This window comes from Symphalangus syndactylus, chromosome 23 (genome assembly GCF_028878055.3).
Source record: "Symphalangus syndactylus isolate Jambi chromosome 23, NHGRI_mSymSyn1-v2.1_pri, whole genome shotgun sequence".
NCBI classification, from domain to species: Eukaryota; Metazoa; Chordata; class Mammalia; order Primates; family Hylobatidae; genus Symphalangus; species Symphalangus syndactylus.
In genome coordinates this window covers 44,768,107-44,788,344 of record NC_072445.2, presented here as the reverse complement: position 1 = coordinate 44,788,344, position 20,238 = coordinate 44,768,107, and the positions used below count along the sequence as shown (strand labels likewise).

General features: G+C 42.4%; 2 protein-coding genes and 1 long non-coding RNA gene across 13 annotated transcripts in view; 2 read left to right on the top strand and 1 right to left on the bottom strand.

Moving 5' to 3' along the window:
- The window catches only part of LOC129473358 (uncharacterized), a 65,183-nt gene that overhangs the window by 39,289 nt on the left and 5,656 nt on the right, over positions 1-20,238 (top strand). The gene's annotated exons all lie outside the window — the stretch shown is intronic.
- On the bottom strand, positions 7,845-12,595 carry LOC134735728 (uncharacterized). Its single transcript, XR_010119152.1, has 2 exons — positions 12,271-12,595; positions 7,845-9,716 (listed from the first exon to the last, which is right to left on the bottom strand). It is a non-coding gene; the product is annotated as an uncharacterized lncRNA (long non-coding RNA).
- HFE (homeostatic iron regulator) lies at positions 8,810-18,396 on the top strand. Of its 11 annotated transcripts, XM_055263772.2 has the most exons (7): positions 8,817-9,071; positions 12,389-12,652; positions 12,861-13,136; positions 14,159-14,191; positions 14,277-14,510; positions 14,669-14,782; positions 15,734-18,396. In XM_055263772.2, the coding sequence occupies exons 1-7, from the start codon at positions 8,996-8,998 to the stop codon at positions 15,772-15,774; spliced, it is 1,038 nt and encodes a 345-aa protein (XP_055119747.1). In that variant the 5' UTR covers positions 8,817-8,995; the 3' UTR covers positions 15,775-18,396. The 11 variants fall into 11 exon arrangements, with proteins under 11 accessions (XP_055119756.1, XP_055119752.1, XP_055119754.1 ...); XM_055263773.2 differs by lacking the exon at positions 14,159-14,191 and having other exon boundaries at positions 8,818-9,071; XM_055263774.2 differs by lacking the exon at positions 14,159-14,191 and having other exon boundaries at positions 8,819-9,071; positions 12,458-12,652; positions 14,235-14,510.

Genomic DNA, 20,238 nt, shown 5'->3' with positions numbered 1-20,238 from the left:
CAATTTGGCCTAAGAGCTCTGAATCAGAACCTTTAGAAGCCATTCTGAAAAACTGGAAGATACAAAGCTTTTGACTATTAACTCCATAGCAACCTGATATCTGGTTGCTGTTCCATGGAAACTGTATTTCTCTAATTTTGAAATAAGATTGAACAAGCCTGTGAGCAACAACAACAGAAAAGTCTATTAGAATGACCTCCGGCCGGGCGGGGTGGCTCACACCTATAATCCCAGCACTTTAGGAGGCTGAGGCGGGCAGATCATGAGGTCAGGAGTTTAAGACCAGCCTGACCAACATGGTGAAATTCCGTCTCTTCTAAAAATACAAAAATTAGCTCGGCATGGTGGCGTGCACCTGTAATCCCAGCTACTCAGAAGGCTGAGGCAGGAGAATCACTTGAACCCAGGAGGCGGATGTTGCAGTGAGCCGAGATTGCGCCACTGCACTCTAGCCTGGGTGACAGAGCGAGATTCTATTCAAAAAACAAAAGAATACCTCCAAGGGAAAGTTCAGATTAAGCATATGGTCATCCCACCCAAAACTCATGTCCTCAAGAAAGCCACAAACAAATTGAGGACACAGTTAAAATATTGTAATGCAATATATTGTGTATTCTTGTATTTACACACACATCATAAATATTATAGGTCGACTAGTGTTGTTTCATGCCACACTCTTCAGGCTCTGGAAACCCTGGTAGAAAAAGTTAAAAATGCAGAGCAAAATGTCAAGTTCAAACATCAGCAATGGGGCTACAGAGAGACTCAAACAGCCAAGATACATTCAAAGGATAGTGAGAGGAGTTGTTGGGACAGGCGTAAGGAATGAGGGTGACAGCTGGTTTTTCTTTCACTTTTTCCTTCTACTATGCCAACTAGAGTTCTTTGTTTTTGGTAGAGACAGGGGTCTCACTGTGTTGCTCAGGCTGGTCTCAAACTCTTGGCACCAAGTGATCCTCCTGCCTCAGCCTCCCGAAGTTTTGAGATTATAGGTGTGAACCACCAAGCCCAGCCTTAGAGTAGGGTTCTGTCAGCTTTTGGATGTAGCTAACCTAATATTAATATATCCTGTATAGGCCAGAACTTCGAATGATTTAAAGCTGTTTTTTCCTGACTCACCAATTAATGAGGCTAATAATAACAGCCACCCCACTGGCAGTGCCTGCCTCAAAGAGTAAGTGTTAGTGTTGCTATCTGCGTGAGACCAACAATACAGGGACTCCAGGATATTTTCAGCCTAAATAAGATTGTAGGGGCTCTTGTCTGTTGCCTGGCTTCAGCCCCATAAACTTTTTTTTAACATATAACTCAGAGCCACAGTTTTGCTCATTTTTCAATCTTTGAAGGCAAATGATGGCCAACAATTAGGAGATTAAACCTGAGGCTAAATATTTCCTCACCTCAAGGGCTGAGACCAAAGTTACTGAATCTGTATTCTCTAACACGCCTTCAAAATGGGTTGCAGACAACAACAGAAAATATACTAAAGCACACAGTGAGAGCATAATAAATACATTGATTAGCTGGGTGCAGTGGCATGCGCCTGCAGTTCCTGCTACTCTACTCATGAGGCTGAGGCAGGAGGATCGCTTTTGCCCAGCAGTTTGAAGTTGCAGAGAGCTATGATCGCAACACTTCACTCCAGCCTGGGCAACAGAGCAAGCATCTGTCCAGAAAAATAAATACATAAATATAAAATTTACAAATATAAATAAATACATAGGAAGTATTATAAAAGGAACAATATATTGCAAAATATATTTACCTAACATTTTGAAATTGCCATTATAATTGTATAAGTGACGGCGGAAACTGGGTCATTAACAGCTATCTTATTCTTCAAGCTTCTTTCAAATGATGTCAAAGCATTTCAGAAAGTCAAACCTACCCTCAAAGGATAAGAGTTTGTCAATTGTGAGGATATGCACATTTTTACACCTTCTAAATCTGTGTCTATATGAAGGCAGTTATAAAGCACAAGATGCAAACATATATTAGGCAATAGTCTTCATCAGAATAAGTACATAACCTGACACAATGACTATTTTGGAAGAAACATGGAAATGCAAATTTCAATAGATTGGTTGACATTATTTTTTAATGTCTAGCTTTTTACTGTGCTGTGTTTTTACACACTTAATGAGCACTTGTTAAGCACAGGACACCAGGAGAAATAATAAAAACTAAGATCAGCCTAGCAGTGTGTCCTCTCAAGAACTTATACCTGGTGGGACAGATACAGACAAATATAACCATCATAGTGTGAGAAATCTGAAAGGAAAGACACAGCCACTGAGAGAACAAAAGAATAAAAACATAAAAATGTTAATGTGCTGGTTAAACGTTTGCCTTCAAGTATTTACCAGTCTAGCTGGGAAAATAAGACAGAAGACAACAGCCTAAAATAGTGGTTCTTAAACACTTAGATATCAGGACTTCTTTATACTCCTAAAAATTATCAGGCCTCCAAAAAATCTTTTGCTAAATATAGGCATTTATCACTTTGGAAAACAAAGCTGAGTATTAAGTTTTTAATTATTTATATTAATATTTATTTGATAACCTTTAAAAATATTATATAATTAATATTTATTCATAATGCATATATGTGATTATATAGTTCATATGTAGCTATATAATTACCATATATACCATAGATTTATGTTATATATTACATATGTATGAAGAAAAAATGGAAAGTAAACCCGAAAGTTCCCCATTCCCTAACCCATTCAAAACCCTGGAAGTCCCAGGCTAATCTGAAACTTGTAAAGCTGCCTGCATGTTGAGAACACAGCTGAGCTGGTAGTGTGGAAGAGCTGAAAGACAGCAGTTCTGGAGCAAGGAAGCTTTATATTTAATCCCAGTTTCTCCATTCATGAGCTTGGTTACCCTGCCAAGTTCCTTCTCTGTAAAATGGGAATAATACTCCCAGAAATATAGTGTGGATTAAATTAGATAATGTGCATACAGTTCCTGGGATTGGGATAAGCACACAGTAGCCTCTCTTTTGAGGCATATTTGCATTAGATCCTTGCTGTATGATAGCCTTCTGTTTCTTTTTTTTATTTCCTTTGGTGACCCTAAGAAAGATGATACTCTCCTTAACTTGGAGGGCTAGATGGGAAGAGCCCAAATCCAACAAGCTGGTTCGTTCTCTCTAATTATGTGTGCTTCCCTTAGCTGCCTCTGAAAGGATACAGGCCCTAGGTACTAGCCCCAAGACGCCTAATGATTAGAGACAGAGCTGGACCATCAGAGAAGAGATGAGTGTGTGTGTGTGTGTGTGTGTGTGTGCAAGCAATTATATGTGTGCATTTAGGAGTGGTAGGTGCGTAAACAGTCTAGAACACTCACTCTCACTGTGAGGTGAGGATGTATCCCCACATCGCTGTTCTGGGAGCTCACTCATTGTCCATCATCCAAGCTTATGATGGACAATTCTTTCCCAAGTGGGAAAGAATTCTGATGACACTCACATAACTACCCAGTCCCCACATTCTGCATCCCAGGTGTCTGCATACCTTTGATAGCAGGCAGGTGTGACTAGCCAATACATTAGGAGCATGGTATTCCAGCACTCTGCACTTTTTTACTATAGAATTCATCTCAACCTGCTTACATTACATAAAATTTTTGATTGATATCAAAGTTTTATTACGTTTGCTTATCGAAGGATTTGTAATTATGATTCAGTTGATACATAGATTGTTTATATTTTTCATGGTTACTTGAAGCACTTATATTTTCCTCATACTTTTACAAAGTAATCAAGGAAAAATACAGAGGCAGCTTAGTATATTAGTCAAAAGAATAATTAGACTGGCTTGGAACCTGGAATGTCTGAGTTCAAATTCAATTTTGCCGTTTTACCAGCTGTGTGACTGTGGATGACTTAATAAACCTTTTCATGTCTCAGTTTTCTCACCTGTAAAAGGACAATAATAAGCCTACCTGTTTCTTGGGTCATTATGAGGATTAAGGAGTTAATATTTAAATAGTTCTTAGAACAACCTCTGAAATATTTTAAGTACAAAAATATATACATATATTAAATAATAACTTTTCTAAAACATCTTACCTACAATCTTGTGTGCAAATTGGTGGCTCAATTCTGCAACTGTTGTTGTTGGTGTTGTTGTTAAGCTTTTGTTTGTCATGAATGTTATCAGTAATATTAATACAGACAGTTAACTGAACCCTTCCTCTGCACCAGGCATTATATGCACTATTTTCATTCTGACTCCCTACACCCTGTGAGACAACCACCATTGTAATCATTCTCACGTTGCCAATAAGGAAGTGGAGAATGAGAATTCAGACTTCTCCAAGAAGTGCAGCAGACTGATTATAAATCATGCATCCTAAACACACACATATTAAAGTATCAACTGAAATCAAACAATAAAACTTTTGTCTTTCTATCTACAAAATGCATGAATTAAAATATGCCCCAACTACTTAACGAATATATTTAGTAAGTAGAGGGATGGAAGTGTTTTCACTCCTTCAGTACATTCTTCATCAACCTCTCTCACCTTACCCCTCTGTCACAGGCATTTCCTACGTCATGCTGTTTTTCTGATGTACGCTAGGTGGCAGTCAAAACCGGGAACTCTTGAAAGAGAGTATATTCCTATTTTTCTGCAGCCTCAACCTCCAGGGCTCAAGTGATCCTCCTGCCTCAGCCTCCTGAGTAGCTGGAGCCACAGGTGCAAGCCACCACACCTGGCTAATTTTAAAATTTTTGATAGAGACGGGGTTGCCATGTTAGCCAGCATGGTCTGGAATTCCTGACCTCAGGTGATCTGCCCGCCTCAGCCTCCCAAAATGTTGGAATAACAGGAGTGAGCCACAGTACCTGGCCGGTAATTTTTAACTTCTAGCTATACACTTAGTTTTTTGTCCTTTTCAGTGGACAGAAATTATAATGCCTGTTTGACAGGGGATAATTCTGAGGCACTGGGAAGTCATGAGACTGCATGGATTGCACAGGCAGGCAAGAACATGGGAGGGAACAAGTGTCTTGGACTCTTGTCTCAGTGGTCTAGAAAAATATGCTAGCTGATTCATTCACTCCACAAACAACTGATCGACATCTTCAAGAAGCCCAACAATGTACTGAGTTCAGGGGACAAGACAGTAATTAAGACATGCTCTACCTTCATGGTGGTGTTTGAAAAATAGGGATCTAGAACAAGGTAGGTAATAGTGGCTGTGCAAAAGATATCAGAGATGATATGAAAAGGAGGGACTAGACCATTTTACCCGGGAGTGGAGGTTAAACATAGGGTCTTTAAGGGAAACGTAAAAATATTAATTCTTTTCATTTTTGAAGTAAAATGACCATCGCTTCTCGGCCTTTTGGCTAAGATCAAGTGAAGTAAAATGATTACACTGAGGAAGATGACAGAAATAAATACTGCTGTACAAACATGGTAGCGCTGAAATTGGCTCTTGCCTGACAGGAAGCAAAATTATAAAATTCATTATTTAGGTATATCAATAATGATGGTGATCATGGCTGTAATAATAATGTTATTAATCATTATGTATCAATAAGAATACAGGTTTGTGACTTTACAATGTGCCTAAGAGCAACCCAATATTTTGATTGTAAACCACATTCCCTTAAACACACACGCACCTTAAACAAGACCCCATAAAGCAGACTGCACTAAAGTGAAGGTTATATAAAAGTCCAACAGAATAAGAACCCTCCCCCATTGTATATTAATCTGTGAACTAAAAAAAAAAAAAATCATTAAATTGAAAATATCTAATTGTCAACTAGCAATTTTAAAGAGTTTAGGCAGAGAATGAAATATAAAGCTTTTTTTTAACTTTTAGATTTTTCAAGGCTAGCAGAACTGCTGAAGAATAACAATTTGAAACATAGGTTTGCTTTGGTTTCAATCTCTGTAGCCAAAGGCATTTACAATGTAGGCTGTTGTTTGTGCTTGCAGACACTAGATGACGCTCCAAATCAAAATGCCGGTAGTGGGACAGCCGCTGATCAAGCCGCCTGGCAAATCATTAACTGGGTTGACACTGTATTACTCAGCAGATTTCAAAACTCATTCACATACAGTCTTTTGATGGACAAAAATAATTATTACCCACAATTGACAGTGACAGTACTGAGAAGCTGGGAAACTGAAGTAGGACCCCGGAGCATACAGAGCCTGGCTCCCAGGACCTATAGACAAGAAACTCATGTGAATTGATTCATTCACTTCCCCAAAACAATTATTAAGCAGTAGAAATTATAACTACGCTGGTAGTAGGAATAGTTTACAGTAAAAGGGAAAAGACATGCAAAAAAACAAAAAAAACGGGGCCGGGCGCGGTGGCTCACGCCTGTAATCCCAGCACTTTGGGAGGCTGAGGAGGGCCGATCACGAGGTCAGGAGATCGAGACCATCCTGGTTAACAAAGTGAAACCCCGTCTCTACTAAAAATACAAAAATTAGCCGGGCTTGGTGGCGGGCGCCTGTAGTCCCAGCTGCTCGGGAGGCTGAGGCAGGAGAATGGCATGAACCCGGGAGGCGGAGCTTGCAGTGAGCGGAGATCGCACCACTGCACTCCAGCCTGGGCAACAGAGCAAGACTCGGTCTCAAAAAAAAAAAAAACAAAACAGGCAGTGATGTTTTATGTGGGTCAGTTTGAAGTAGTGATCAAAGGAGAAAATGGCCAATCTTACCAAATAATGGATGCAGAAATAATCTTCATGGAGAAGCCACTTTAATTATGTCTTAAATGAGAGCAACAAATTAAACATAAGAACCTGTAGGGGCTAAGGGAAAACTTACTCTTTGGCCTCTGAAGAGTCGCTGAAAACCACCGACAAGAGGAAGATTAATAGGATAAAATGCATCCAATTTATTATTTCTTTTTTTTTTTTTTTAGACGGAGTCTCACTCTGTCACCAGGCTGGAGTGCAGTGGCGCAATCTCGGCTCACTGCAACCTCCGCCTCCCGAGTTCAAGCAATTCTCTTGCCTCAGCCTCCCGAGTAGCTGGAATTACAGGCGCATGCCACCACACCCGGCTAATTTTCTTTTTTTGAGATGAAGTCTCGCTCTTGTCTCCCATGCTGGAGTGCGATGGCACGATCTTAGCTCACTGCAACCTCTGCCTCCTGGGTTCAAGTGATTCTCCTACCTCAGCCTCTCATGTAGCTGGGATTACAGTTGCCTGCTACCACGCCCGGCTGATTTTTGTATTTTTAGTAAAGACGGGGTTTTGCCATGTTGGCCAGGCTGGTCTCGAACCCCTGATCTCAGGTGATCTGCCTGCCTCGGCCTTCCAAAGTGCTGGGATTACAAGCGTGAGCCACTGAGCCGGGCCAATTTTTGCATTTTAAACAGATGAATTATATGGTATGCGAATTATATGTTACCAAAAATTGAAAAAAAGGAATAGTACTATCAGCCCCAATGTGCCCATCATCAATATTCTACATGTTTCCAATGTTATTTTATCTGTTCACTTACAGTTGAGGCCCTGATATCCTGTTTGATTTTCTTGAATTGACAAAATCTGCATACACGCTTACAAAAATAATGCCTGTTGAATTTGCTAGATATGTAAAGGTTTGGAGCAAATCAGGTGTATTAAATTTATTAATATAGTTTGAAATGTCTAAGGCAATAATTCCTAAACTTCGTTGAGGGAGGAGGAAAGCTTTTAAAATCCCATTGCCCAGGTGGCATCCCATACTGTTACTGGGAATTATGCATTGGGATGGATCCTTTAACCAAGGAGATTATTAGAGCTGGAGCTCTGAACCAGCAATCTCAGTTCTTGTGATAGTGAGCAAAGAACTACAAACTAACACCAAAATGCAAGCTTAAAGCAAAGTTTATTGAAGCACAATAATACACTCTGAGGGAGAGCGGGCTGATTTCTGCGAAGTGAAATCAGCACTTCTTTACAGAGCTCAAGGTGCTTTTATGGGGTTTGTGGGGAGGAGTTGAAGTTTGGGCTGTATCTGGGTGACAGGATGCTGTTATTTGATTGAAGTTTATAGCTATATAATCTAAAATTGAACTGTGCATGTTCTTACCTATAATTCATTAAGAAAAGCCTCCCAGGGATGGGGGGGGCAAAACTGTATGTAAATTCTATTATAATGATGGTATGATGAACTTGGGGTGAACTTGAGGACAGGCTTTTGTGTTATTGGGCATGTGCCACTTTAGGGAATTTCCACCTGTACCCTCCTTTCTCTTTCTCCAGGATATTTTGGCCACAGACTTTATCATAAACTCCATCCCTTAGAGTGGCATTAGGGTACTCTTCGGCCTGAACTTAGGTGGGCCAGTGGCTGTCTTAGTGACAGCCTTTCCGCTCTCTTCTGTCATCCCCTCCCAACTGCTAATGTCTAACTACCTAACAATTGCCCATTAAATCAGTGTGTCTGGGGTTAGGAGCAGGCCTCAATATGTTTAATCAATCTCCAGATAATCCCAATGCTGTAAAGTTTGTGAAACACTTGTCAGATAATTCAATTATGAAGGCTGTGGAAGGTGTTTCAGTAGGATCTAATTGGTTAATATTATGATTTAATTAATTTGAATCAAAAAACAAAATGAAAAAGCTTTATATTTCTAAGTCAAATAAGACACAGGTTGGTCTAAGGTTGAGATAAAATTTTTAAATGTATAATTGAATTTTGAAAATAATAAATATTTAAATATCTAAAGTTCAGATCAGAACATTGCGAAGGTACTTTCCCCAATCAACAACACCCCTTCAAGATTGAAAAACCAAGGGGGACACTGGATCACCTAGTGTTTCACAAGCAGGTACCTTCTGCTGTAGGAGAGAGAGAATTAAAGTTCTGAAGACCTATTGCTTTTCACCAGGAAGTTTTACTGGGCATCTCCTGAGCCTAGGCAATAGCTGTAGGGTGACTTCGGGAGCCATCCCCGTTTCCCCGCCCCACCAAAGAAGCGGAGACTTAACAGGGACGTGCGGTCAGAGCTGGGGAAATGGGCCCGCGAGCCAGGCCGGCGCTTCTCCTCCTGATGCTTTTGCAGACCGCGGTCCTGCAGGGGCGCTTGCTGCGTGAGTCCGAGGGCTGCGGGCGAACTAGGGGCGCGGCGGGGGTGGAAAAATCGAAACTAGCTTTTCTTTGCCCTTGGGAATTTGCTAACTTTGGAGGACCTGCTCAACCCTATCCGCAAGCCCCTCTCCCTACTTTCTGCGTCGAGACCCCGTGAGGGAGTGCCTACCACTGAACTGCAGATAGGGGTCCCTCGCCCCAGGACCTGCCCCCTCCCCCGGCTGTCCCGGCTTTTCGGAGTGACTTTTGGAACCGCCCACTCCCTTCCCCCAACCAGAATGCTTATAAATAAATCTCGTAGTTCCTCACTTGAGCTGAGCTAAGCCTGGGGCTCCTTGGACCTGGATCTCGAGTTTATTTCCAATGTCAGCTGTGCAGTTTTTTCCCCAGTCATCTCCAAACAGGAAGTTCTTCCCTGAGAGCTTGCCGAGAAGGCTGAGCGAACCCACAGCAGGATCCGCAGGGGGTTTCCACCTCAGAACGAATGCGCTGGGCGGTGGGGGCGCGAAAGAGTGGCGTTGGAGATCTGAATTCTTCACCATTCCACCCACTTTTGGTGAGACCTGGGGTAGAGGTCTCTGGGGCGGGAGGCTCCTGAGAGAGGCCTACCTTGGGCCTTTCCCCACTTTTGGCAATTGTTCTTTTGCCTGGAAAATTAAGTATATGTTAGTTTTGAACGTTTGAACTGAACAATTCTCTTTTCGGCCAGGCTTTATTGATTTGCAATGTGCTGGGTAATTAAGAGGCCTCTCTACAAAGTACTGATAATGAACATGTAAGCAATGCACTCAGTTGTAAGTTACATTCATATCTGATCTTATTTGATTTTCACTAGACATAGGGAGGTAGGAGCTAATAATACGTTTATTTTACTAGAAGTTAACTGGAATTCAGATTATATAACTCTTTTCAGGTTACAAAGAACATAAGTAATCTGGTTTTCTGATGTTATTTCAAGTACTACAGCTGCTTTTAATCTTAGTTGACAGTGATTTTGTCCTGTAGTCTAGCACAGTGTTCTGTGGGTCACACGCCGGCCTCAGCACAGCACTTTGGGTTTTGGTACTACGTGTATCCACATTTTGCACATGACAAGAATGAGATATGGCATGGCCTGCTTCCTGGCAAATTTATTCAATGGTACACTGGGCTTTGATGACAGAGCTCATGTCTCCACTTCATAGCTATGATTCTTAAACATCACACTGCATTAGAGGTGGAATAATAAAATTTCATGTTGAGCAGAAATCTTCATTGTTTACAAGTGTAAATGAGTCCCAACCATGTGTTGCACTGTTCAAGCCCCAAGGGAGAGAGCAGGGAAACAAGTCTTTACCCTTTGATATTTTGCATTCGAGTGGGAGAGATGACAATAAGCAAATAAGCAGAAAGATATACAACATCAGGAAAGGATGGGTGTTGTGAGAAGCAGAGAAGTCAGGGCAAGTCACTCTGGGGCTGACACTTGAGCAGAGACATGAAGGAAATAAGAATGATATTGACTGGGGGCAGTATTTCCCAGGCAAACTGAGTGGACCTGGCAAGTTGGATTAAAAAGTGGGTTTTCTCAGCACTACTCACGTGTGTGTGTGGAGGGGGAGGGGGACTACCATCTGCATGTAGCATGTCTAGCAGTATCCTGTCCCCCCTACTCACTAGGTGCTAGGAGCACTCCCCCAGTCTTGACAACCACAAATGTCTCTAAACTTTGCCACATGTCACCTAGGAGACAAACTGCTGGTTAAGAAGCTCGGGTCAAAAAAAAAAAAAACAAGTAGTGCTGGGGATTAGAGGCCAAGAAGTAGGTAATGGGCTCAGAAGAGGAGCCACAAACAAGGTTGTGCAGGGGCCTGTAGGCTGTGGTGTGAATTCTAGCCAAGGAGTAACAGTGATCTGTCACAGGCTTTTAAAAGATTGCTCTGGCTGCTATGTGGAAAGCAGAATGAAGGGAGCAACAGTAAAAGCAGGGAGCCCAGCCAGGAAGCTGTTACACAGTCCAGGCAAGAGATGGTGGAGTGGGCTGGGTGGGAACAGAAAAGGGATTGACAAACCCTTGTCTCCTGAATATATTCTGAATGAAGTTGCTGAAGGATTCTATGTTGTGTGAGAGAAAGAGAAGAATTGGCTGGGTGTGGTTGCTCATGCCAAGGAGGAGGCCAAGGAGGTCAGATTCCTGAGCTCAGGAGTTCAAGACCAGCCTGGGCAACACGGCAAAACCCCTTCTCTACAAAAAATACAAAAATTAGCCTGGTGTGGTGGCATGAACCTGTGATCCTAGCTACTCGGGAGGCTGAGGTGGGGGGTATTGCTTGAGCCCAGGAAGTTGAGGCTGCAGTGAGCCATGACTGTGCCTCTGTACTTCAGCCTAGGTGACAGAGCAAGACCCTGTCTCCCCTGACCCCCTGGAAAAGAGAAGAGTTAAAGTTGGCTTTGTTCTTTATTTTAATTTTGTTGGCCTGAGCAGTGGGGTAATTGGCAATGCCATTTCTGAGATGGTGAAGGCAGAGGAAAGAGCAGTTTGGGGTAAATCAAGGATCTGCATTTGGACATGTTAAGTTTGAGATTCCAGTCAGGCTTCCAAGTGGTGAGGCCACATAGGCAGTTCAGTGTAAGAATTCAGGGCCAAGACTGGGCACGGTGGCTCACTCCTGTAATCCCAGCACTTTGGTGGCTGAGGCACGCAGATCACTTGAGGTCAGGAGTTTGAGACAAGCTTGGCCAACATGGTGAAACCCCATGTCTACTAAAAATACAAAAATTAGCCTGGTGTGGTGGCACATGCCTATAGTCCCAGGTTTTCAGGAGGCTTAGGCAGGAGAATCCCTTGAACCCAGGAGGTGCAGGTTGCAGTGAGCTGAGATTGTGCCACTGCACTCCAGCCTGGGTAATAGAGCGAGACTCCGTCTCAAAAAAAAAAAAAAAAAAAAAAAAAACCAAAACTGAATGAATTCCTCAGGATTTGGGTCTAATTTGCCCTGAGCACCAACTCCTGAGTTCAACTACCATGGCTAGAGACACCTTAACATTTTCTAGAATCCACCAGCTTTAGTGGAGTTTGTCTAATCATGAGTATTGGAATAGGATCTGGGGGCAGTGAGGGGGTGGCAGCCAGGGGGTGGCAGCCACGTGTGGCAGAGAAAGGCGCACAAGGAAAGAGCAGCCAGGACTACCATATGGAAGAAAGACAGGACTGCAACTCACCCTTCACAAAATGAGGACCAGACGCAGCTGATGGTATGAGTTGATGCAGGTGTGTGGAGCCTCAACATCCTGCTCCCCTCCTACTACATATGGTGAAGGCCTGTTGCTCTGTCTCCAGGTTCACACTCTCTGCACTACCTCTTCATGGGTGCCTCAGAGCAGGACCTTGGTCTTTCCTTGTTTGAAGCTTTGGGCTACGTGGATGACCAGCTGTTCGTGTTCTATGATCATGAGAGTCGCCGTGTGGAGCCCCGAACTCCATGGGTTTCCAGGAGAACTTCAAGCCAAATGTGGCTGCAGCTGAGTCAGAGTCTGAAAGGGTGGGATCACATGTTCACTGTTGACTTCTGGACTATTATGGAAAATCACAACCACAGCAAGGGTATGTGGAGAGGGGGCCTCACCTTCCTGAGGTTGTCAGAGCTTTTCATCTTTTCATGCATCTTGAAGGAAACAGCTGGAAGTCTGAGGTCTTGTGGGAGCAGGGAAGAGGGAAGGAATGTGCTTCCTGAGATCATTTGGTCCTTGGGGATGGTGGAAATAGGGACCTACTCCTTTGGTTGCAGTAACAAGGCTGGGGATTTTTCCAGAGTCCCACACCCTGCAGGTCATCCTGGGCTGTGAAATGCAAGAGGACAACAGTACCGACGGCTTCTGGAAGTACGGGTACGATGGGCAGGACCATCTTGAATTCTGCCCTGACACGCTGGATTGGAGAGCAGCAGAACCCAGGGCCTGGCCCACCAAGCTGGAGTGGGAAAGGCACAAGATTCGGGCCAGGCAGAACAGGGCCTACCTCGAGAGGGACTGCCCTGCACAGCTGCAGCAGTTGCTGGAGCTGGGGAGAGGTGTTTTGGACCAACAAGGTATGGTGGAAACACACTTCTGCCCCCACACTCTAGTGGCAGAGTGGAGGAAGATGCAGGGCATGGAATCCCTGGTTGGAGTTTCAGAGGTGGCTGAGGTTGTGTGCCTCTCCAAATTCTGGGAAGGGACTTTCTCAATCCTAGAGTCTCTACCTTATAATTGAGATGTATGAGACAGCCACAAGTCATGGGTTTAATTTCTTTTCTCCATGCATGTGACTCAAAGGGAAGTGTCTGCGGCCCTTGCTTTTTATTTAACCAATAATCTTTTGTATATTTATACCTGTTAAGAATTCAGAAATGTCAAGGCCGGGCGCGGTGGCTCACCCCTGTAATCCCAGCACTTTGGGAGGCCGAGGTGGGTGGATCACGAGTTCAGGAGTTCAAGACCAGTCTGATCAACATGGTGAAACCCGTCTCTAAAAAAATACAAAAATTAGCTGGGCACAGTCATGCGCACCTGTAGTCCCAGCTAATTGGAAGGCTGAGGCAGGAGAATCGTTTGAACCCGGGAAGCGGAAGTTGCACTTAGCCGAGATCATGCCACTGCACTCCAGCCTAGGCAACAGAGTGAGACTTCATCTTGAAGAAAAAAAAAAAAAAAAAAAGAGAGAATTCAGAGATGTCAGATATCATATGAATACCAGGACAAAATATCAAGTGAGGCCACTATCAGAGTAGCAGAATCCTTTAGGTTAAAAGTTTCTTTCACAGAACATAGCAATAATCACTGAAGATATCTATCTTACAAGGCCCCTTCTTATAACAATGCCTCCTAGGTTGACCCAGGTGAAACTGACCATCTGTATTCAATCATTTTCAATGCACATAAAGGGCAATTTTATCTGTCAGAACAAAGATCATGGGTAACAGATATGTATATTTAAATATGAGGAGAACAAGCTGATCTGACTGCTCTCCAAGTGACACTGTGTTAAGAGTCCAATCTTAGGACACAAAATGGTGTCTCTCTTGTAGCTTGTTTTTTTCTGAAAAGGGTATTTCCTTCCTCCAACCTATAGAAGGAAGTGAAAGTTCCAATCTTCCTGGCAAGGGTAAACAGATCCCCTCTCCTCATCCTTCCTCTTTCCTGTCAAGTGCCTCCTTTGGTGAAGGTGACACATCATGTGACCTCTTCAGTGACCACTCTACGGTGTCGGGCCCTGAACTACTACTCCCAGAACATCACCATGATGTGGCTGAAGGATAGGCAGCCAATGGATGCCAAGGAGTTCGAACCTAAAGACGTATTGCCCAATGGGGATGGGACCTACCAGGGCTGGATAACCTTGGCTGTACCCCCTGGGGAAGAGCAGAGATATACGTGCCAGGTGGAGCACCCAGGCCTGGATCAGCCCCTCCTTGCGATCTGGGGTATGTGACTGATGAGAGCCAGGAGCTGAGAAAATCTATTGAGGGTTGAGAGGAGTGCCTGAGGGGGTAATTATGGCAGTGAGATGAGGATCTGCTCTTTGTTAGGGGGTAGGCTGAGGGTGGCAATCAAAGGCTTTAACTTGCTTTTTCTGTTTTAGAGCCCTCACCGTCTGGCACCCTAGTCATTGGAGTCATCAGTGGAATTGCTGTTTTTGTCGTCATCTTGTTCATTGGAATTTTGTTCATAATATTAAGGAAGAGGCAGAGTTCAAGTGAGTAGGAACAAGGGGTATGTCTCTTAGTACCTCTGCCCCAGGGCACCGTGGGAAGAGGGGCAGAGGGGATCTGGCATCCATGGAAAGCATTTTTCTCATTTATATTCTTTGGGGACACCAGCAGCTCCCTGGGAGACAGAAAATAATGGTTCTCCCCAGAATAAAAGTCTGTAATTCAACAAACATCTTCAGAGCACCTACTATTTTGCAAGAGCTGTTTAAGGTAGTGCAGGGGCTTTGAGGTTGAGAAGTCACTGTGGCTATTCTCAGAACGCAAATCTGGTAGGGAATGAAATTGATAGCAAGTAAATGTAGTTAAAGAAGACCATGAAGTCCTAAAGCAGGCAGGAAGCAAATGCTTAGGTTGTCAAAGGAAGGAATGATCACATTCAGCTGAGGATCAAGAAAGCCTTCTGGATCTTGAAAGAGAAGCTTGATTCCATTAGATGAGGTTGAAGATGATGGGAGGTCTACACAGACGGAGCAACCATGTCAAGTAGGAGAGTATAAGGCATATTGGGAGATTAGAAATAATTACTGTACCTTAACCCTGAGTTTGCATAGCTATCATTCACCAATTATGCATTTCTACTCCCTGAACATCTGTGGTGTAGGGAAAAGAGAATCAGAAAGAAGCCAGCTCATACAGAGTCCAAGGGTCTTTTGGGATATTGGGTTATGATCACTGAGGTGTCATTCAAGGATCCTAAGAAAGGAGGACCACAATCTCCTTTATATGGTGAATGTGTTGTTAAGAAGTTAGATGAGAGGTGAGCAGACCAGTTAGAAAGCCAATAAGCATTTCCAGATGAGAGATAATGGTTCTTGAAATCCAATAGTGCGTAGGTCTAAATTGAGATGGGTGAATGAGGAAAATAAGGAACAGAGAAGAGGCAAGATGATGCCTAGGTTTGTGATGCCTCTTTCCTGGGTCTCTTGTCTCCACAGGAGGAGCCATGGGGCACTACGTCTTAGCTGAACGTGAGTGACACGCAGCCTGCAGACTCATTGTGGGAAGGAGACAAAACTAGAGACTCAAAAAGGGAGTGCATTTATGATCTCTTCATGTTTCAGGACAGAGTTGAACCTAAACATAGAAATTGCCTGAAGAACTCCTTGCTTTTAGCCTTCTCTGTTCATTTCCTCAAAAAGATTTCCCCATTTAGGTTTCTGAGTTCCTGCATGCTGTGACCTCTCCCTAGCTGTGACCTCTCCCCTGGAACTGCCTCTCATGAACCTCAATCTGCATCTAGAGGCTTCCTTCATTTCCTCCATCACCTCAGACACATACACCTATCTCATCTCATTTCCTATTTTTGGAAGAGGACTCCTTAAATTTGGGGGACTTACATGATTCATTTTAACATCTGAGATAAGCTTTGAACCCTGGGACATGGCTAGTCATAACCTTACCAGAATTTTACACATGTATCTATGCATTTTCTGGACCCGTTCGACTTTTCCTTTGAATCCTCTCTCTGTGTTACCCAGTAACTTATCTGTCACCAAGCCATGGGGATTCTTCCATCTGATTGTGATGTGAATTGCACAGCTATGAAGGCTGTACACTGCACGAATGGAAGAGGCACCTGTCCCAGAAAAAGCATCATGGCTATCTGTGGGTAGTATGATGGGTGTTTTTAGCAGGTAGGAGGCAAACATCTTGAAAGGGGTTTTGAAGAGGTGTCTTTTTCTAATTGGCATGAAGGTGTCATACAGATTTGCAAAGTTTAATGGTGCCTTCATTTGGGATGCTACTCTAGTATTCCAGACCTGAAGAATCACAGTAACTTTCTACCTGGTCTCTCCTTGTTCTGATAATGAAAATTATGATAAGGATGATGATAATGATGATAAAAGCACTTACTTTGTGTCCGACTCTTCCGAGCACCTACTTACATGCATTACTGCATGCAATTCTTACAATAATTCTATGAGATAGGTACTATTATCCCCATTTCTTTTTTAGATGAAGAAAGTGAAGTAGGCTGGGCACGGTGGCTCACGCCTGTAATCCCAGCACTTTGGGAGGCCAAAGTGGGTGGATCACGAGGTCAGGAGATCAAGACCATCCTGGCTAACATGGTGAAACCGCATCTCCAATAAAAATACAAAAAATTAGCTGGGCATGGTGCAGGCGCCTGCAGTCCCAGCTACTCGGGAGGCTGAGGCAGGGAATGGCATGAACTCAGGAGGTGGAGCTTGCAGTGAGCCGAGTTTGTGCCACTGCACTCCAGCCTAGGTGACAGAGTGAGACTCCATCTCAAAAAAATAAAAAATAAAAAAAAAAAATGAAAAAAAAAAAGAAAGTGAAGTGTAGAGTATCTCATAGCTTGTCAGTGATAGAAACAGGTTTCAAACTCAGTCAATCTGACCGTTTGATACCTCTCACACACCACTACATTCAGTAGTTTAGATGCCTAGAGTAAATAGAGAAGGAAGGAGATGGCTCTTCTCTTGTCTCATTGTGTTTCTTCTGAATGAGCTTGAATCACATGAAGGGAAACAGCAGAAAACAACCAGCTGATCCTCAGTTGTCATGTTTCCTTTAAAAGTCCCTGAAGGAAGGTCCTGGAATGTGACTCCCTTGCTCCTCTGTTGCTCTCTTTGGCATTCATTTCTTTGGACCCTACACAAGGACTGTAATTGGTGGGGACAGCTAGTGGCCCTGCTGGGCTTCACACACAGTGTCCTCCCTAGGCCAGTGCCTCTGGAGTCAGAACTCTGGTGGTATTTCCCTCGATGAAGTGGAGTAAGCTCTCTCATTTTGAGATGGTACAATGGAAGCCACCAAGTGGCTTAGAGGATGCCGAGGTCCTGCCATGGGGCCACTGGGGTTCCGGTGCACATTAAAAAAAAAATCTAACCAGGATACTCAGGAATTGCTAGATTCTGGGAAATCAGTTCACCATGTTCAAAAGAGTCTTTTTTTTTTTTTTTTTTTTTTGAGACTCTATTGCCCAGGCTGGAGGGCAATGGCACGATCTCGGCTCACTGTAACCTCTGCCTCCCAGGTTCAAGCGATTCTCCTGCCTCAGCCTCCCGAGTAGCTGGGATTACAGGCATGCACCACCATGCCCGGCTAATTTTTGTATTTTTAGTAGAGACGGGGTTTCACCGTGATGGCCAGGCTGGTCTCGAACTCCCCTGACCTTGTGATCTGCCTGCCTCGGCCTCCCAAAGTGCTGAGATTACAGGCGTGAGCCACCCTGTCCGGCCGTCAAAAGAGTCTTAATATATATGTCCAGATGGCATGTGTTTACTTTATGTTGCTACATGCATTTGGCTGCATAAATGTGGTACAAGCATTCTGTCTTGAAGGGCAGGTGCTTCAGGATACCATGTACAGCTCAAAAGTTTCTTCTGTAGGCATTAAATTTTAGCAAAGATATCTGATCTCTTCTTTTAAACCATTTTCTTTTTTCTGGTTAGAAAAGTTATGTAGAAAAAAGTAAATGTGATTTATGCTCATTGTAGAAAAGCTATAAAATGAATACAATTAAAACTTATTTAATTAGCCAGTGATAAACTATTAACAACTTGTTTATTACCTGTTAGTATTATTGTTGCCTTAAAAAATGCATATACTTTAATAAATGTACATTGTATTGTATACTGCATGATTTTATTGATGTTCTTGTTCATCTTGTGTATATACTTAATCGCTTTGTCATTTTGGAGACAGTTATTTTGCTTCTAATTTCTTTACATTTTGTCTTATGGAATATTTTCATTCAACTGTGGTAGCCGAATTAATTGTGTTTCTTCACTCTAGGGACATTGTCGTCTAAGTTGTAAGACATTGGTTATTTTACCAACAAACTATTCTGAAAGCATATGACAAATTCTTTCTCTCTTAATTCGTACTATACTGAAAGCAGACTGCTATAAGGCTTCACTTACTCTTCTACCTCATAAGGAATATGTTACAATTAATTCATTAGGTAAGCATTTGTTTTATATTGGTTTTATTTCACCTGGGCTGAGATTTCAAGAAACACCCCAGCGTTCACAGTAACACATTTCGGTAACACATTTACTAAACATCAGCAACTGTGGCCTGTTAATTTTTTTAATAGAAATTTTAAGTCCTCATTTTCTTTCAGTGTTTTTTAAGCTTAATTTTTCTGGCTTTATTCATAAATTCTTAAGGTCAACTACATTTGAAAAATCAAAGACCTGCATTTTAAATTCTTTCTTATTCACCTCTGGCAAAACCAGTCACAAACCATGGTAGTAAAGAGAAGGGTGACACCTGGTGGCCATAGGTAAACGTACCACGGTGGTCTGGTGACCAGAGATGCAGGGCAGAGGGTTTTCCTGAGGGTAAAGGAATAAACAATGGGTGGAGGGGCGTGAACTGGAAATCACTTGTAGAGAAAAGCCCCTGAAATTTTGAGAGAACAAACAAGAAACTACTTACTACCTATTTGAATTGCTGGAATCACAGGCCATTGCTGAGCTGCCTGAACTGGGAACACAACAGAAGGAAAACAAGCCACTCTGATAATCATTGAGTCAAGTACAGCAGGTGATTGAGGACTGCTGAGAGGTACAGGCCAAAATTCTTATGTTGTATTATAATAATGTCATCTTATAGTACTGTCAGTATTTTATAAAACATTCTTCACAAACTCACACACATTTAAAAACAACACACTGTCTCTAAAATCCCCAAATTTCTCATAAACTCAGTTTTAAACTAACTTTTTTTTCAAACCACAATCTGATTTAACAATGACTATCACTTAAATGTTTCTGACTTTCAAATTAAAGATTTTCACATGCAGGCTGATATTTGTAATTGTGATTCTCTCCGTAGGCTTTGGGTATAATGTGTTCTTTTCCTTTTTTGCATCAGCGATTAACTTCTACACTCTAACATGTAGAATGTTACTACAATATTAAAGTATTTTGTATGACAATTTTATTTGAAGGCCTAGGATGCCTTGACATCATGCATACATTTATTACTTGATATGCATGTATTCTGGTATCTCAAGCATTCTATTTCTGAGTAATTGTTTAAGGTGTAGAAGAGATAGATATGGTAGATTTGGAGTCGATACTTATATATTTTCTATTTCTTGGATGGATGAATTTGTACATTAAAAGTTTTCCATGGCAGAAATCTTTTCAAAAACTTTTTTTTTTTTCCAGGTTGGATTGAAGGCCCTGATTTCACTACAATGCAATATATGAATGTAGCAAAATTGTACTTGTACCCCATGAATATATACAATCTTTAGAAATTTTTTTTAGCCAATTATTATTACTTACTAGATATTAGGCTCTGTTCTGAATCTTAATTTAATTCCTCCAAAGAATCTTATGAGGTAGGTAGGAGCTATGGCTGCTATTCTGTTATGCTTATGTTGCTGTTATGAAACCAAGGCACAGAGAGGTTATAGTTAACTTGCTGAAGAAAATGATTGTGCTGGATTTTTATTCTA

Excerpts from the sequence above, each read along its gene's own strand:
- HFE (XM_063632754.1), top strand. The coding sequence starts at position 9,433 with ATGTCAGCTGTGCAGTTTTTTCCCCAGTCATCTCCAAACAGGAAGTTC. Across the intron at positions 9,626-12,388 it reads CACCATTCCACCCACTTTTG|GTTCACACTCTCTGCACTAC; the intron begins GTGAGACCTGGG and ends CTCTGTCTCCAG. Across the intron at positions 14,783-15,733 it reads AAGGAAGAGGCAGAGTTCAA|GAGGAGCCATGGGGCACTAC; the intron begins GTGAGTAGGAAC and ends TTGTCTCCACAG.